The sequence below is a fragment of the Helianthus annuus genome, chromosome 12 (assembly GCF_002127325.2).
Source record: "Helianthus annuus cultivar XRQ/B chromosome 12, HanXRQr2.0-SUNRISE, whole genome shotgun sequence".
NCBI lineage: Eukaryota > Viridiplantae > Streptophyta > Magnoliopsida > Asterales > Asteraceae > Helianthus > Helianthus annuus.
Window position 1 is genome coordinate 15,331,622 of NC_035444.2, and position 17,132 is coordinate 15,348,753.

The 17,132-nt window shown below is 37.5% G+C and overlaps 1 protein-coding gene across 2 annotated transcripts; it reads right to left on the minus strand.

The window, feature by feature from the left end:
* Window positions 1-1,008: 1,008 nt before the first annotated feature.
* On the minus strand, window positions 1,009-4,507 carry LOC110894222 (proline-rich receptor-like protein kinase PERK1). Of its 2 annotated transcripts, XM_022141416.2 has the most exons (8): window positions 4,098-4,506; window positions 3,006-3,482; window positions 2,748-2,834; window positions 2,607-2,677; window positions 2,306-2,382; window positions 2,011-2,155; window positions 1,674-1,835; window positions 1,009-1,498 (listed from the first exon to the last, which is right to left on the minus strand). In XM_022141416.2, exons 1-8 carry the CDS (start codon window positions 4,393-4,395, stop codon window positions 1,205-1,207), a joined length of 1,611 nt encoding a protein of 536 aa, XP_021997108.1. In that variant the 5' UTR covers window positions 4,396-4,506; the 3' UTR covers window positions 1,009-1,204. The 2 variants fall into 2 exon arrangements, with proteins under 2 accessions (XP_021997108.1, XP_035836707.1); XM_035980814.1 differs by lacking the exon at window positions 2,748-2,834 and having other exon boundaries at window positions 4,098-4,507.
* Window positions 4,508-17,132: the final 12,625 nt, after the last annotated feature.

Genomic DNA, 17,132 nt, shown 5'->3' on the forward strand with positions numbered 1-17,132 from the left:
GCAAGAGTTTGACCTACGTGGCAAAAATGCTGAAAATGTTGCTGCTAGCGAGTTTTCTACTGGCAGACACCCCTTGCGGACTGCAAGGGAAGACCTATACGGTCCGCAACGTGTTCAGCAAAACAGAATGTTATGGGTTTTGACTTTTCAGTCCCCTCAACTTCTTATTTTGATCCTTTGGCAATTCTAACCCCTCAATATTAACTTAGTTAATTATGAGGAAGGTTTTCAAACACTTGTCACTTAGAATTTCATCAAGAAACCGTGTGTTACATGTTATTAACCACTTGCAACTCCTTTGTAACCGTAGTCTATAAAACTAGAGATCCTATTCAGCTCTCTGATTTATGGCCGATCAGTCTCATTAGGTGCATATATAAGGTTGTCGTTGAAGTTTTGGCCAATAGACTTGGCTTGGTCATTAGTAATGTCCAGTGACATTTCTTTCTAATGATATTCTTGACGGCCCTCTCATGCTTAATGAAATTTACGCTTTGTTAAAGAATTTCAAAAAGTTTTGGCCAATAAACTTACAGGCATGTTGCATCTTCTTCACCATTGGACCATTAACCGATTATAGACACACAACTGAACTACTTAATTGATTAATTCTAACATTGATTATGGATTAACCATAATCTTGGTTATGGTTATGGTTATGTTTAAGAGTAAAAGTTGAACCGAGTCGTGATTTTGCACACCCCTAACCAACTGAGCTCGATCTCTGCTAAGTTATATGTGTTTATCGACCAGGTTTAGTCACTACAAAAACATATTTTACATGGATGGGGATTACATGAAGAGGCTTGTATGGAGAAACCACATGAGTTTAGGGTTTAGGGTTTACAGAAATTCCTTTTATATAAATAACTATACATTTTCAAGCTACTGAACTTGACTTAATCACACTTGACTTAAGCCAATCTCGAATTTCTCGAGCCTAACTCGAGTTTGACAATATGTGGTAATCTACAAACCATAGAATGGAACACCAAAAACATGCCACAATAACAAACAAAAGAACATTTTTGTCTCAAAGTACTAATTGGCTTATTCAACAAACAAAACAAACTATAGACATGACTTTACTCCTGTACAATGATAAACCTTTATATAAACACAATCTTCCAAACAAGATAATGTCAGCATATGTTTGTTTGTTTGTTCTTACATTCTCTTGATGGAGACCTCAAATCTACCTTAATCAATCTATCAATATTTGTTGAACTCCAGTGTTCGAGCCTAGATCATTGTTTGTTCTTAGGTCCTCGCTGCTAGATCCGGATGGTTGTTGACCAATATTACTTGTGACCACGCTCCACTTGCTAGAGTTATTTTGGCTATCAAATGCCATTTTTTGGAACTTCTTTAGCTCTTCTCTGTATTGGGCGGTGTCAAAATCCGAACTTGCATGAGAACCGTTTAACTTGTTGTGTCCTGCTTTGATACCCTCATCTAAGTCCTTGAGCGACAAGTTTCCTTCTAAGGCTCTCGCTATCTGCACCCAAATTTGATAATCTCATTTGTAAAATAACTTTTATATCAGAGTTTATGTACCTAAACTTCATATGTGTCTCGTGGCAACCTATTTGACTCATTTGACTGTACAAATATTTACCCATTACCCAACCCGCCTGCCCTGTCCATTTTGCCACCTCTGCCTTTTAAAGTACCTGGCTCATTGATGGCCTTCGTCTTGCCAAATGGCGTACACAAAGAGCAGCGCAAGTAATCATCCTAGACATTTCAGTACAGTCGTAATTATTCTGCAATTTTGCATCTGCTATTGAGCTATAATCGCCATCCTCCAACACTTGGGTCAGTAATGGCCTTGCCTAAATATGATATGGGTGTCATTAGTAATATCTGGAAACAGAGATTCTAGGTAAAATAAATGTTATTATCATGGATGCTGAAAAAGTGTCACTTCAGCTATGTATAGAAATGGCGTTTAATAATTAACAGAACCAACTAACGAAAGATTATCACTAATATAAAAGGATAACTAACCCAATCAACGATATTATCATCCAAGAATTGAGCTTTATCAATGGGTCGACGTCCAGTAATCAATTCAAGAAGCACGACACCAAACGAAAAGACATCTGATTTATCGGTCAACTTCCCAGTAAGAGCATACTCCGGAGCCAAATAACTGAAAAAGTATTCATGTAGATATGAATATATGATAATATTAATTAAACATTCATAAAAACTTCAAGAAAATTGGAAGGAGGTAACTAAGCATTTTGACATGTGATTAATATGATATGATGTGACAACAAAAAGAGGAAGAAATTATGACCCAAAAGTTCCGATCACACGAGTGGAAACATGAGTATCTGTTTCAGGAGAGAATCGGGCAAGTCCAAAATCTGCAACCTGAAAAAAAAGATTCTAACATAAGATGTTGAATGATGCTAAAACATAAGTCATAATATGAACTTTGTTAATTACATATACAACAAGTTGGATAACACAATTCGTTAAGCCCCCATTCTAAACAAAAAATTATGGATGACATGAAACTTTTCACATAGGCAAATACTATGAATCCAGATCATGTCTAATATAAATTTAGCCATTGTAGACGCAAACATTTTTACCTTCGGCTCAAAGTTGTTATCAAGAAGTATATTTGCAGACTTAATATCGCGATGAATGATCTTAGGTTGACCTGTGATGTAAATTGGTTAAGTATCTTGACAGTTGAAAAGGCGACAAAAAAAAGTTTCTAATTAACTCACAGTCTTCATGCAAGTATGCCAATCCTTTTGCTGACCCTAGAGCAATTTTCATCCTCTTATCCCAGTTTAAGAAATCGTTTCCCTTCCCTGCTAAGTCCAAGAAAATAATATTTGTATGTTCTCTGAAAGCAAACTCTCTTTCATGTGTATTATTGTTCACTTTTAAGAAATTTCTTTGCACAAAAAAGTTGTGAATTAGGTAGAAGCTTGCAAACATATGCATAAGATGCTACTATTACCGAACAAAACGTAACTCACCATGTAAGTGGAACTCCAAGGTGTTGTTTGGAACAAACTCATAAACCAACATCCTCTGAATACCAGAAGCGCAATATCCGACCAACGAAACAAGGTTTTTGTGATGAACACGACTAATGATAGCAACTTCAGCCTGAAATTCACGTTCCCCTTGTCCGCTTCCAGTTTTCAACTGTTTTATGGCAACTTTCTCTCCACTTGGAAGGACTCCTTTATGAACATAACCAAAACCACCTTGACCAAGAAAATTAGCTTGTGAGAAACCTTCTGTTGCATTTGCTAAATCTTCATACGTGAATATGGTCTTATTGTTTCCATAACTCATGTTAGTAGTATTGGGCTTTTCAGAGCTTGTACTGCTTGAAGATAACTGAAAATTAGATGATGAATTCGTGAACTTTGGCGGCAATCCGTCATTTTTTCTGTTTGATGGAGGAGCACTGTGTTGCCAATCTTGAGGTGCACCACCAAAGCCATCTACAGAATGCATAACCGTGAAAAAAAAAAAAAAAAAAACTATTTCAAAATAAATAAGGATCACATGTAGCGAAAATCTTTATGAATTTTACAACTCGGACAAAACCAGTCTAAGTCATGAATCTCTATATCAGCCCAAAGTCATTAAAAAAGAATCTTACTAGTTTGGGCCGAATGATGCGACTTTAACTTTGATCAACTCAACTCTACCCCTAAACATGAGTTCTATGTTGGTCAACTCTACCCCTAAACATGAATTCTATGTTAAGTGTTAACTCTACCCCTAGACATGAGTTCTATATTAACATGAGCTCCAGACGGTCAACTCTGTCCCTAAACATGAGTTCCAAATTGGTCAACACTACACCTAAAATGAGTTCCAGATTTGACTTTATGATTCCTTTCCAACTATTATCAATTTTCAAAAACAGAAAATTATAAACTCGAATACCTAAATTAGTCATCAGTATCAATTTTCAGAAACAAAATATCATAAACTCCAACATCCAAAACAGAACCTCACTAACTATGAATTTTCCATAGCAGTTAAAGATCCACATCATAACCTACTCATAACCCAACTTGTATCAAAATATAAACATCAAGCAGCATAACCTTTGAGTCCTAGTAGATCATCCGCCAACGCACAACGGCGTCGTTTCCTCCTGGTAAACCAAACAACGAAAACAGCAACAAACACGAGCACAACAGCACCACCAATACCTATACCGACACCAAGCGCAACCAATGCAGAGCTGCTACCAGACCGGTTTTGATCCGGCTGTGACGGAGTAGGTTCAGAACTGATCGAGCTTTCGTTTGCCGGAGGACGTAACGGAAAGGTGACGGTCGGAGGAGTTGTGTCGTTAGTTACTGACGGAGGAGGTGAGGTTACCGGAGCCGGTGACGACATCGGCGGCGGAGGTGGAAGCAATTAAGGGGAATGATGATTATTGATTAAAGAGTGTAAAGTAAAAGGATTGGAATTGTGAGCATGAGTGTAGTGATGTAGAAGCTGAAAGCATGCGAGTGGGGCACAAAACGACGTCGCATAGATTCCAATTCAGACTGTCAGATGGGTGCAATATTTGCATTTGCAACCTTCGACTTTTTGGCATATTTCATATCAGCCCAGAAGTTTTGATTTTAGTAAAAGAGTTATAGGAGACTATTTGATTTGATTAATAATAACTAGTAAGTTCCTCGCACGATGATTTGAAAAAAATGCAATTGTGTGGTGCACAAATAGGTTTGGACCCAAGAACCGATTCGATATTGGCTCGGTTTGGTCAAAACCGGTTCGTGGGACCTATTTGAGGAATATAAAACCCTAACCGATCGGTTAGGTTTGATTGAGAATCAGTTAGACTTTAAAATCGGTTCTTCTATGCGTGTATATATATTTAAATTTAAAGTTATTTTAAAACAATAAATAAAATTCAATATTTATTAAAAATTACAATGCTAATAATACATTTTGTTTTTTTAGTGTGTATTCTTCCTCGGATTTTTATAAAATTGAAACCGATTTGGAACCACCATTTTTCTTCGATTTGGGATCGGTTTGTGCTACTGTCAGTTCGGATTCAGTTCAAATAGTCAGTTGATTTATAAACCGGTTTTTTGTGCACCTCTATCCTTGTGTAATTAAAAGATAAAACTACACTTGTTGAAAAGTAGTTTTGAGCCACGCACAACAGTGGGATTAGAACCCATGACCAGCCCTTTGAAGGTCTACGTGCATACTAGGCCAGCATCTTCTTGTTTTGTTATTTATTTCGTAAGGAAGCATTCATATTGGATTTATATCCATATAATTACATTATAAACAACTACTTTTCTTCTTTGTTTTTCAATTAAATAATATTTTTATACCCTTATTGTTATTTTTTTTCTCTCTTACACTCACAACCACTTTCAGTTTTATTGAAAAAAAAATAAGGGGTAAGAGTGTTTTCATATATTTACAGAGGGTAAGGTTATTGTAAAAAAGGTTAAAAGTGTGAGAAATATTGTGTAAATGACATGTGTCCTAAATTGTATATAATCTTAAAATGCATGGTCGGTAGTTTTGACCATGCATTTTTCTAATTCATCCCCTAACTTTAAAGATTTTCCAATGCACCCTAAACTTTATAGATTTTCTAATTCATCCCCAACTTTAAACATTTCAAATTCATCACAAACTTTAGAGATTTTCTATTTGTCCTTTAACTTTATAGATTTTCTAATTCACCCCTCATTTTTTGATAAGTGGCAACTTAACACCTAACTTTTGATAGTTAACAACTTTGATTCGTCCTATTTTTTTCTACTTAATAACTTCACACCTCATCTTCTTCAACATTTCAATTCTTTTGTTTAAAATTACTTTTACGACTTGACACCATAACGTGCGAGACATTATACTTTTCTTTATTTATGCCTAACCGCATAAATGTCACGTCACACGCAAGCATTACACATTAATTTCTACTTAATAACTTCACACCTCATCTTCTCCAGTATTTCAAATTCTTTTGTTTAAATTACTTTTACGACTTCACACCACAACGTGCGAGACATTATACTCTTCTTTATCTACGCCTAACCACGTTAATGTGACGAACGTAACGTGTGTGACAAAGTAAAAAACAAGTCACGTCACGCGCGGATATCACACATTTAAGTCATCATCGTAACACATGTAACGACACGCCAAACACAACGATGCCGCTGCAACGCGCGACACGGGTCAAAAATCTAGTCTAAATTAATTCAAAAGGGTAAACAAGTAATTTTATCATTAATTCAATTAATTAAAAACTTCTCATAACCGTCACCTTAATTATAGGAACTGGATTTTTTTAAAAGATCTCTATAAACACCATTCAGCAAATATATAACACCATTCAGCAAATATATAACACCATTCCAAAGTATATAACACCATTCATGGACTAAACATCTGATCGAAACACATTTTTTTCTCTATATAAGTATAACAATATGGTACTCATATTAAAGATAAAAAACGCTCGTTATTATGGTGTAATTTTTTTTAAAGTTACGTATAAAAAGTTATTGACGTTTAAAAAAGACGGGGGGATTTTTTCTTAGATCAAAGATCTAATGGTGTAGATTTTTTTCTTACCTTTCTCACAAAAAACCTTTTTTTTACAGGAACCTCTACCTATTTAATAGGGGTGTTCAAGATCGGATAATCCGGTTTTCGGATATCCGAAAATCGGATATCCGAAATTTCGGATAGTGAAATATTGACATCCGAACCCGAATCCGAAATTTCGGATATCCGATTTTCGGATATCCGAAATTTCGGATTCGGGTTCGGATATCTAATCGGATATCCGAATATCCAATTTTTTATTTAATTTTAATTTGTTTATTATTTTTTAATATTTGGAACCAGATTTTTCGGATAGTTTCGGATATCCAAATATAAATTTCGGATATTTTTTCCGGATATTTCGGATATTTTTCGGATACTTCGGATATTTTTCGGATATTTCGGATATTTTTTCGGATAGTTCGGATATTTTTCGGATACTTCGGATATTTTCGGATATTCGGATATCCGAAAAAAATAAAAATTAAATTTTCGGATATTTTCGGATAATCCGATTATCCGAAAATTCTCAAAATCACTATCCGAATCCGAATCCGAATTTTCGGATTATCCGATTTTCGGATATCCGAAAATTCGGATATCCGAAAATTCGGATATTTCGGATACGGGTTTTCGGATATTTCGGATTCGGTTTCGGATTCGGATTTTTTTGAACACCCCTACTATTTAAAGATGAACAGTAACATGTTCTCTCTAAGAGCATCCACAATAGACATGTTTTTTTGGTGTTTTTAAAGAGAGAGAAAGTGAGGTGGAGGAGAGTGGGTGTGAGGTGGAGGAGAGAGAGTGTAGTTATGTTTGTGAGGAAAAATGAGAAAAAATAGAGAGAGTAAAGTTATGTGAGTGTGATGTAGGAGAGAGGAGAGAGAAGAGAGAAATAGTGTTTTTTTGTGTATGTGAGTAGATCAAGAGAGAGAAATGCTCTCATTGGTTGGGCAGGTGCCACATTAGCACCAAAAAACACCACCAAAAAACACCTCTATTGGTGATGTTCTAATTCACTTACAACCACTCACAACCATTTCTTATAATATAACTAACCAACTCACATAAATATAAAAAATCAGTTGTGAATACACACGAAAAAATTAAATGGTAAAGTCAGTTTTCATAAACTTATCTTTTGTTACTATGTAAATTTTCAGATTGAATTGATTTAAACTATATTATTTTAAGTTATAAATTTAATATTTAATAATAAGTATTATAATTATAATTCATATTCATATTCATATTTATATTCATATTATATACTAATAAAAATTGAACTGAATGAATAGTGAACATATATTAATTAAATAGTGATTTAGGAAATATAAAAATATGGGGTATGGGGCGGGGTTGTGACGTGGGTTGGGTATAAACGCCCAAGTCACCACCTCGGGTGGGCTTGGGTTTCGGCGTGGCCCCTTAGGCGGGGGTTTCATCCCGGGCGTTGGGCGGGGCTATCAAGATGACATGGCGTGATCTCATTGGCCAAGACAAGTAGCCGTTTGGGCTAGCCGTTTGCCAACGACTATGTGTTTAAAAAAATCTATGAAATATTAGAATATGTGGTATGGGGCGGGGGTTGTGTCGTGGGTTGGGTACAAACGCCCAAGTCACCACCCCGGGTGAGCTTGGGTTTCGGCGTGGCCCCTTGGGCGGGGGTTTCAGCTCGGGCGTTGGGCGGGGCTATCAAAATGACATGGTTGGATCTCATTGGCCAAGACAAGTAGCCATTTGGGTTAGCCGTTTGCCAACAGCTATGTGTTTAAAAAAAGATTTAGGAAATATTAGAATATGGGGTATGGGGTATGGGGCGGGGGTTGTGGCGTGGGTTGGGTACAAATGCCCAATTCACCACCCCGGGTGGGTTGGGTTTCGGCGTGGCCCCTTGGGCGGGGGTTTCAGCCCGGGCGTTGAGCGGGGCTATCAAGATGACATTGCGGGATCTCATTGGCCAAGACAAGTAGCCGTTTAGGCTAGTTGTTGGCCAACGGCTATGTGTTTAAAAAAAAGATCTAGGAAATATTAGAATATGGGGTATGGGGCGGGGGTTGTGTCGTGGGTTGGGTACAAACGCCCAAGTCACCACCCCGGGTGGGCTTGGGTTTCGGCGTGGCCCCTTGGGCGGGGGTTGTATTTGAGGGTAAAAATCGGTGAATACCGGTGCTGAACCGGTACCGAAAATACGTGACGTTTTAGTTTGAGTTACTTTTTATTATTTGACATGTTTTGTCATTCTTATAGAACGATTTGGTTTAGCGCGCCGCAACGCGCGCGCATGGTAAACAACTAGTTTATGATAAAAAATAAACAGAATGAACAGTATATTTATTATTAAATTAATATTACCATTGATTTATTATTAACTTAATATTACAATTAGATTATTAAATTAATATTAGAATTAGATTAAGAGATGAGCAAATGGTATTGGGTATAGGTATCGGTCTCAAATTTATTAAACTGGTGTATTTTTGGTACTGGTTCCGCACAGGTATTCACCGGTTTTTACCCTCAAATACCGGTGTTGTACCAATACCGACCTGTACCAAACCGTGCCATACTATGTATATTCGGTACCGGTGCTCACTTTTGGGGATTTCGGTACTAATATTTGCGGTACCGGTTGGTAACGAGCTCATCAAATCTTGTAGCAACGCACCAATGCAAGTAGCAAATGGTATTGGGTATAGGTACCGGTCTCAAATTTACCAAATCGGTGTATTTTTGGTACCGGTTCCGCACAGGTATTCACCAGTTTTTACCCTCAAATACCGATGCCGTACCAATACCGACCTGTACCGAACCGTGCCATACTAGGTATATTCGGTACCGGTACCCACTTTTGGGGATTTCGGTACCAGTATTTTCGGTACCGGTTGGTAACGAGCTCATCAAATCCTGTAGCAACGCAGCAATGCAAGTAATTGCACCGTTTAGATTACTTTTCATACATACAGTAAGTAAACTGTATTTCGTTTGAATGAGGTTTTATATACACAACAACTTATTTTGCTTTCTTTTTTGTCTTTTTCTGTAATGAATGAATTGTAGCATGTAAAATTAACTTGAATATTTAGAATATTGATGAGCAAATCGTATCAAATCCTGTAAACGAACCGGTATCGTATCGGTACCAAATTTACTATACCAAATCATTTTCGGTACCAATTTGGTACCCACCTTTTGGCGTTTTCAGAATCGTTACTTTCGGCTCGACACCGGTCTAGCACCATACCTGTATTTATTGATTTCTACCTTCAAATATCATATCCTATTGTACCGAGCATTTTCGATGCCGGTACCTAATTTCGATGATTTTCTGAATCGGTACTTTAACTGCCGTTACCGGTACCGAGCTCATCCATATTTTAACGTGTTAGCACCGTAATAACTGAACTGAAAACAACCGAATTTCCAACGTATAGGGCGTGTGAGTCCTATTATTATATATTAGGTTATTTAAAATCGTTTTTTTTTATGACGGAGTGACTATCCTTACTGTGTCATTTTATTTATGTTTTGATATTCAGTATCTGTTTGCCGTTGCTGACACGCCTTTTGTAGTCATTGGGTTCCGCCGCAACGCGCGGGCGGCAAATATAACTAGTTAAAATAATAACTTAACTTGTTAGCATCAAATAATTTAGAATATTATAAATATTACATTAGATAAGCAAGTTTTATGTTTATATAGTAAAACATAGTATGCTTAAATATCTTACAAAATATAATCATATAAATATTAGTATATGAGGTTGCAGGGTATGGAGAGGGACTTCATTGCGCAACGTAAGTACCACATCAATCAGGGGACTCTATTGGCTCTATTGTCTCTTCTCAATAGCTAGCATGGTATGAGGTGGAGTCCCCTCTTTCCTATTCTCACCAATGGCGCCCCCTTTGTTTAAATAACTCACACACACACAACTCAAAATTGTCCGCCATTGCGATGGCTAACATTCAATAGCGCCCCCTAATGACGCTCATGGTATGGTTGAGATGGCGCTATTCATCTTTTTTGGCTGAGATGGCATGGAGATGACGCCTCATCCCATATAGCCTAATGTGAAAGAACATACTTAACTTCAGATCCAAACCAACTATTTTGAGACAACAAAAAATGAAGGTTGGATTTGTTTCCTCGTCGAATTATTTGATTCTGTACAAATAATTTATTATTGTATAATAGTAAAAACATTATGTTTGGTTGGATAAAGTTTATTTCATAAAAGACTATGTTAATGATTATTAGAACCAACTTTTCTAATGTACGATACAAAATGAGAAAATACGGTTGGAATTAATATGAAGGAAAAATAATACAAAACTACAGAAGTCAAGTGGAAGGATTGCTTTTCTAATTAAGAGACACCATTTTAAGACATTGATAACATCGACTATATGTCATAGACTTATATAAAATACACGTATTTATAATCATAAATGATTAAAATAAAATGTTGATATAAATTCCATTAAACTTTGTCCTAAGGGTGTAAGGGGCACTCACCTAAGAGGTGAGTCCCCTCTCTTACACCCAACCAACCAACTAGTGCCACGTCAACTCCCCTCTTAAACTCCCCTAACACCCCATTTTGATGGCGGCACTCCCATCTTAGGAGAGTTGGGGTTTTTTTTTTTTTTTTGTAAAATTATGCATGTTTATAAATTAAAAAAATATTAATAAAAATAAAAATAAAATAAAAAACATTTCATTAAAATAAAAAAAATACATTCAAACTAGAAAAATAAAAATCACATTCATACTAGAAAATAAAAATTACATTAAAACTAGAAAATTAAAATTTTAGAAATCGCATGGCCACCCGTACTTGTTAGCGATTTCGCGCTTTCGGGCGAGGATGAACGGCAACATACTTGGCGGAGCATCGTCGTGCGGCTTGAGGAATGTTTTCATATCTCGATCGTAATTGTAGTTTTTCATCGTCTCGCGTTGTTCCGATATGAGCTCGCGAGCCTCCGACTCTCTTTTTTTCCTCAATTCGATCGCCTCCAATTCTACCGCTTGCTTCGATTCTTTCATGGCGATGTACTCTTTGAATTGTGCCGCCAACTCGGCCGAGCTTCCCTCGGACGATGTAGCTTGACGCTTGTCTCGCCGTTGTGGTCTTTGTGGCGAGGGGTCTTCGTTCATATCCGGTATCGAAGGGTCCACATCAACGGGTTTTCTTTTATGTGCCGAACCTTCACCTTCCTCACCCAACAATGGGACTTGGGCCCATTTCTCGTGTCTTCGAACGACCTCCCACGCCTCGACATGTTGAAAACCGTTCGGAAATTTATCTTTAAATTCTTTTAACGCGACTTTCATCACGTCGAGATCCTTACATCCGCTTCCTCGTGTGCGATCCTACATATTATAAAATAATAAAAATAAAATAATAAGTGTTAAAAAAATAAGTGTTAAAAAAATATGAACTTAGAAAAAAAATCAAAAATATACAATGTTAAAAAAAATATAATTTTTACCGCTTGTTGGTATAGGCCGTTGAAAAAGTTTATTTTCGTCATCATCGGGTTCCATTTAGACCGTACTTGATGAACGGTCCGGTTACTTCCACCGACAGTTTTGTTAAAATGCTCTAAAATCTTACGCCAAAAACTTTCGCGGTTTTGTTGATTGCCCTTCTTTTTGTTGGTAGAGCAATGTACACACGCCTTTGCCAACGCCTCTTCTTCGACCTTTGTCCAATTCGTGCTCTTCGTTTTTCCCTTTTTTTCCCGAGCGTCATCTTCTTCGTTGCTCGCGTCTTCATCCACATTATATTCATCTTCCTCGTCCTCGTCGCCCAAATTTTGAGTTTCGGGCACTACCTCATCGTCCTCGTCGTCGAAAATAGGTAGAGGACGTTCGACATTTCCTCGTGTAGATGGAACTTATGGGGCACGAAAAGCATATGGGTCGAAGGCGGGGGATTGAGGAGGAGCGTCCATTGATAACAAATTTTGAAAATAGCCGAAATTGGGTTGTTGGGTGTTGTAAAACGAGGGGTGTGAAGGTTGTTGGAAAAAAACGGGGGTTGTGAAGTGTATCCGAAAGGGGGTTGTGGTTGAGCACTTGCACCGCTCGAACCACCACGAGACGGTTGCGAGCCCCGTCCCTTAGTTTTTTTCTTGGCCTCGCGGGGTTGGTTCTCCATTGTCAGTGTGAAGAGGTGTGGTTTGAGAGTATAAAAAATAAAGTGAAGTGGGTGTGGTTGGAGAGTATAAAAAATGTGTGAGGTTGATATGTTTGAGTATAAAAAATGGAGTGAATAGGATGGTTATTTATATAAGTTTTAAAAAAGTGAATTTTTTTTTTTTTAAATCCGACCGTTGCACAAGTAGCCGTTCCTCAATTCTCGTGCAAAACCAGCGGTGAGTCCACACCGATCTCACCCCCCAATTCGGGTCCCCGCGTTGATGACGGCGGTGTTCCCGATCGGGGACAAGGCTCACCGAATGCTCTCCCCGCGAACGCCCCGTACACCCTAAGATACAATGATTGTTGGTATCGTGGTAAGCTTTTCAAAGTTTGGGTCGGTGGACTATCATGATTTGGACATATACTTGATTAGAAGTTCATAATTATACCTTTTTGTTGCTAAAAACAAAAGTCCCCAAAAAGGTTAAACCAAAAATAAATATTTCATTAATTATTTAAATCTAACTTTTTAAAACCTGTTAAAATACTTTTAGGGTATGTCAAAAGTAGCTTGTGGTAGTTAGTTGGAAGCTGGTCGCTGTTAACTGTAAGTTGATAGTTGTAACTTTTCAGATATATTTAGGTGTTTGACAGAATAGTTGGATCTTTTAATAAAATGTATAAAATAACCAAAATGGACACAACTAAAAAAACATAACTAAAAAGTTTATTATCTTTAGAGGTTAAAATAGTTTTTTGAGTAAACTGCAATTTTACCCCCTGGGGTTTAGGCCAATTGGCACTCTGACCCCTCTAACGAAATAATTGCAATTTTACCCCCCAACATTTGGTGTTATGTCGCAAGTTTACCCCTTGCTGTCAACTTCTGTTTAAAGTCAACTTAAGTAAGTAACGATCAAAGGGTATAATGGTCTTTTCCACTCTAATTTTATATCTTACGCAAGATACCACCCTACATGTATCACACTCTTGCACTCTTACCCCCCCCCCCCCACCTATCTCTATAATTTCACTTTACTATCTCTCTCCTGTCTTTCTCCCTCCCACATTAATCACCACTGTGCACCACCACTACCACCGCCATTCTCTAATAATAATATAGCACGATTCAGTTACAACGGCTACCTGCAAAACCCACATTTCCCCCAAATCCCTCCACTCGAAACTGCATCTTCATCTTCTCCAAAATATCTTCAACAATCGATCACATTCAACAATTAATCAACAAATTCATGTTCTGATATTGCAATAATCTTCACAACGATCATCAGGTACGCTGTTCTTCACCTTCGTTATGATAATTTTGAAACCCTAGGTTGATTAGCTCATTTTGTTTGTAGTTTGTGTTCTGTAATTGATTGATTTTGTTATTATGCTTATTGTATGTGGATTTTGATCTCTGATTGTTCGTGAATGTTAGTGAATTTGAATCAGAGGTTTAGGTTTTAGAATCTGTTGTTGACTTAGGGTTTCTGATGCGGTTTATTAGGTGTTTTTTTAAGCAAAGGTATGTGTCAGAGGGAAGACCTTCAAAAGCTACTAGATCTGTAAGCTTCACACGGCCTAAGTTTGACAGCCCATTGCCAGCCATCAATTGCGAGCGAGTTGAAGGAAGAAGAACCTGAATCGTAACTGATATTTTTGATAAAGTTGGATCTTTTGATTTGATTTCAGTTGCAACACTCTAACTTTAATTATACTAATTCTTACCAACTAGATAAGAATGTTCATGATCAGTTTAAAACAAAACATTAATATTAATCCTAACTTAGTACATACTAGTTTATCAACCTTTCAAAAACAATAATAGGATACATAAGTATTCCTTATATTACAAGGTTTCACTAATGATTAACTAAGACAAAAGTTGCGGAACTAATTCTTGAATGTGTTCGGTTCGTGAGCCTTGAATTGATCATCATCTGCTCGGTTGACATACTTGAAGCTGGAAAATTTAACAAATATTAGTGTGAGAATCCTTAGAAATTACGCATAAACAAAAGTACGCTTAAAACGGATTCAATCTATGAAAATATACAAAGTTTAACAAAATTGGCTGGGCTCCACCGTAACTTACAGTGGACACCGTAAGTTACGGTGGCCACTGGGCAACTATGGCCTGCCGTAAATCAGTAAAGAACCACCGTAACAAATCATCCTCTACCGTAAGTTACGGTAGCTACCGTAACTTACGATAGCTTCTGCATATTGTCCTGTTTTGCTGTTTTGACCCATTTATTCCAGTTTTTGCACTTTTAAGACATCAAAGCACAATACGGGACATTTCTTTGCAACAAGTATGACCCGTTTTGGGTCCCTTGTTTCAACACCCACGCTCCCATTACCGGTTTGCGTGTTTAATACTATTCTTCCCATTACCCGACACCCGGGTTTATGGTCTACGGATAAGGTACTCCCGTTACCCGGTTTGTACCCACCATTGATAACCCGTTTGGTTTGCCATCATGACGTCCCTCATTCAAGCAACCAAACCATTACAACCCTATATTGTTCATAACTAGCAAACATTAACAATGAAAACTAAATTATCAATATTGTCGAAGCGTTAGCCACGTACCTCAAAGCTTTCCCTTCAAACGAGCGTCCGCACCGGCTTGACTTCCCGACGCCTCGCTCGCGTTGCCTAGAACATACAAGCCAATTATTATTAGAACCTTTCGGCTCATAGCTAAAGCTTGTTTCTTTACCAACACTAAAATTAGTGTCGATTAACTCCTTTTAGGCATTTTATCGAGCATCTTATGTGCATGATTTCTCACAATTCATAATTAAGTTCAACATATGTCATTTAGTCATAATAAACACCAATTTAGGCAAATTTCACATAATTTTCTTATTAGTAAATTCTGGACCTATTTCATAGAACCCAAATTACACTAAAACAACACCATAATCCAAATGTTCATACTTTTCTACAAAATTCTCATATCACCTCTAATGGTGATTATGCACTTTACAAGAATTAGGCTAGGTTTCAACAAGAAATCGACTAGGGTTCATCCCTATACATTATTTCAATCAAAACAACTATCATGCATGCTTCGATTTGAACCTCATGAATTCCTCTAAAATTAAGAATAGAACCAAATCATGAAATTTCGCATACCTTACGATCCCTTAGCCAAGGTGATCACAAATCTATATTCAGGTTTTAATTCGGACTTGATTTGAACCTTCAATTGGTGAATTTGTGAATGTTAGGGTTTGATGTAGGAACCCCCTTCTTGTCTGTGTTTTGGTCGATCAAACACACACTTAGGTGTGTGTTTGGTGTGTTATTTTACTAATATCATTTTAAGTTTCAGATTTGACAAGTTTGGTCCCTTAATTATACATAAGCTATAAAAAGGGCATTTTAATCATACTTGTCATGTTATGTCATGATACTAACTAACTAGTTTACCATTTCCTAGTCTTTTGTGTTAACTTATTACTGAAATTTAGTTTAAAATATAACTTTTATATTTTCGGGGCGTTACAAGTCCACCCCCCTTAAAGAGGGTTTCGTCCTCGAAACTTGTTTATGTATAAGACAAAAACTTATACACGTACCGAAAAGTGTAGGGTAGAGTCGTCTCATTTCCTCTTCAGACTCCCAAGTGGTGTCTGATCCTTTTCGGTGTTCCCATTCGATCTTTACTTGATTAATCACTTTGTTCCTCAAGCTTTTCACCTTACGGTCTAGAATCGCAATTGGTCTCACCGCGTAGTTGAGACTATTATCCACCTCGATGTCGTCGTAGTGGATATACGCGGTTTCGTCAGCTAAACATTTCCGGAGGTGTGATACATGGAACGTGCTATGTATCCCACTTAACTCCGCAGGCAGTTCGAGACGGTATGCCACCCTACCGACCTGCTCGATGATTCTGAAAGGCCCAATAAACCTTGGGCTTAACTTTCCCCTTTTTCTAAACCGGATTATTCCATTCCATGGCGATACCTTCAGCATCACCTTATCACCAACTTGAAACTCAATTGGTCTTCTTCGTTTATCCGCATATGACTTTTGTCGATCCTGGGCCGCCTTTAGATGAGTTCGGACCAAGTCTATCTTCTCATTCGTGGTTTGGATTATATCAGTAGGTGCTAACCCTCGTGGACCCACTTCTCCCCAACATATCGGGGTTCGACACTTCCTACCATATAACATTTCATACGGGGCCATTCCGATGCTCGCGTGATAGCTATTGTTATATGAGAACTCGACCAAGGGTAGATGGACATCCCAGCTATCCCCGAAGTCGATAATGCAAGCACGTAACATATCCTCCAACGTTTGTATTGTTCTTTCACTTTGCCCATCCGTTTGAGGATGGTACGTAGTGCTAATGAACAATTTAGT

What these genes read in the sequence shown, in the direction of transcription:
- LOC110894222 (XM_022141416.2), bottom strand. Translation starts at nt 4,395, where the DNA reads ATGTCGTCACCGGCTCCGGTAACCTCACCTCCTCCGTCAGTAACTAAC. An exon ending in CTTGGAGTTCCACTTACATG is followed by an intron (nt 2,835 to 3,005) that starts GTGAGTTACGTT and finishes TGGACTTAGCAG; the next exon opens with GGAAGGGAAACGATTTCTTA. An exon ending in CGTGTGATCGGAACTTTTGG is followed by an intron (nt 2,156 to 2,305) that starts GTCATAATTTCT and finishes ATACTTTTTCAG; the next exon opens with TTATTTGGCTCCGGAGTATG.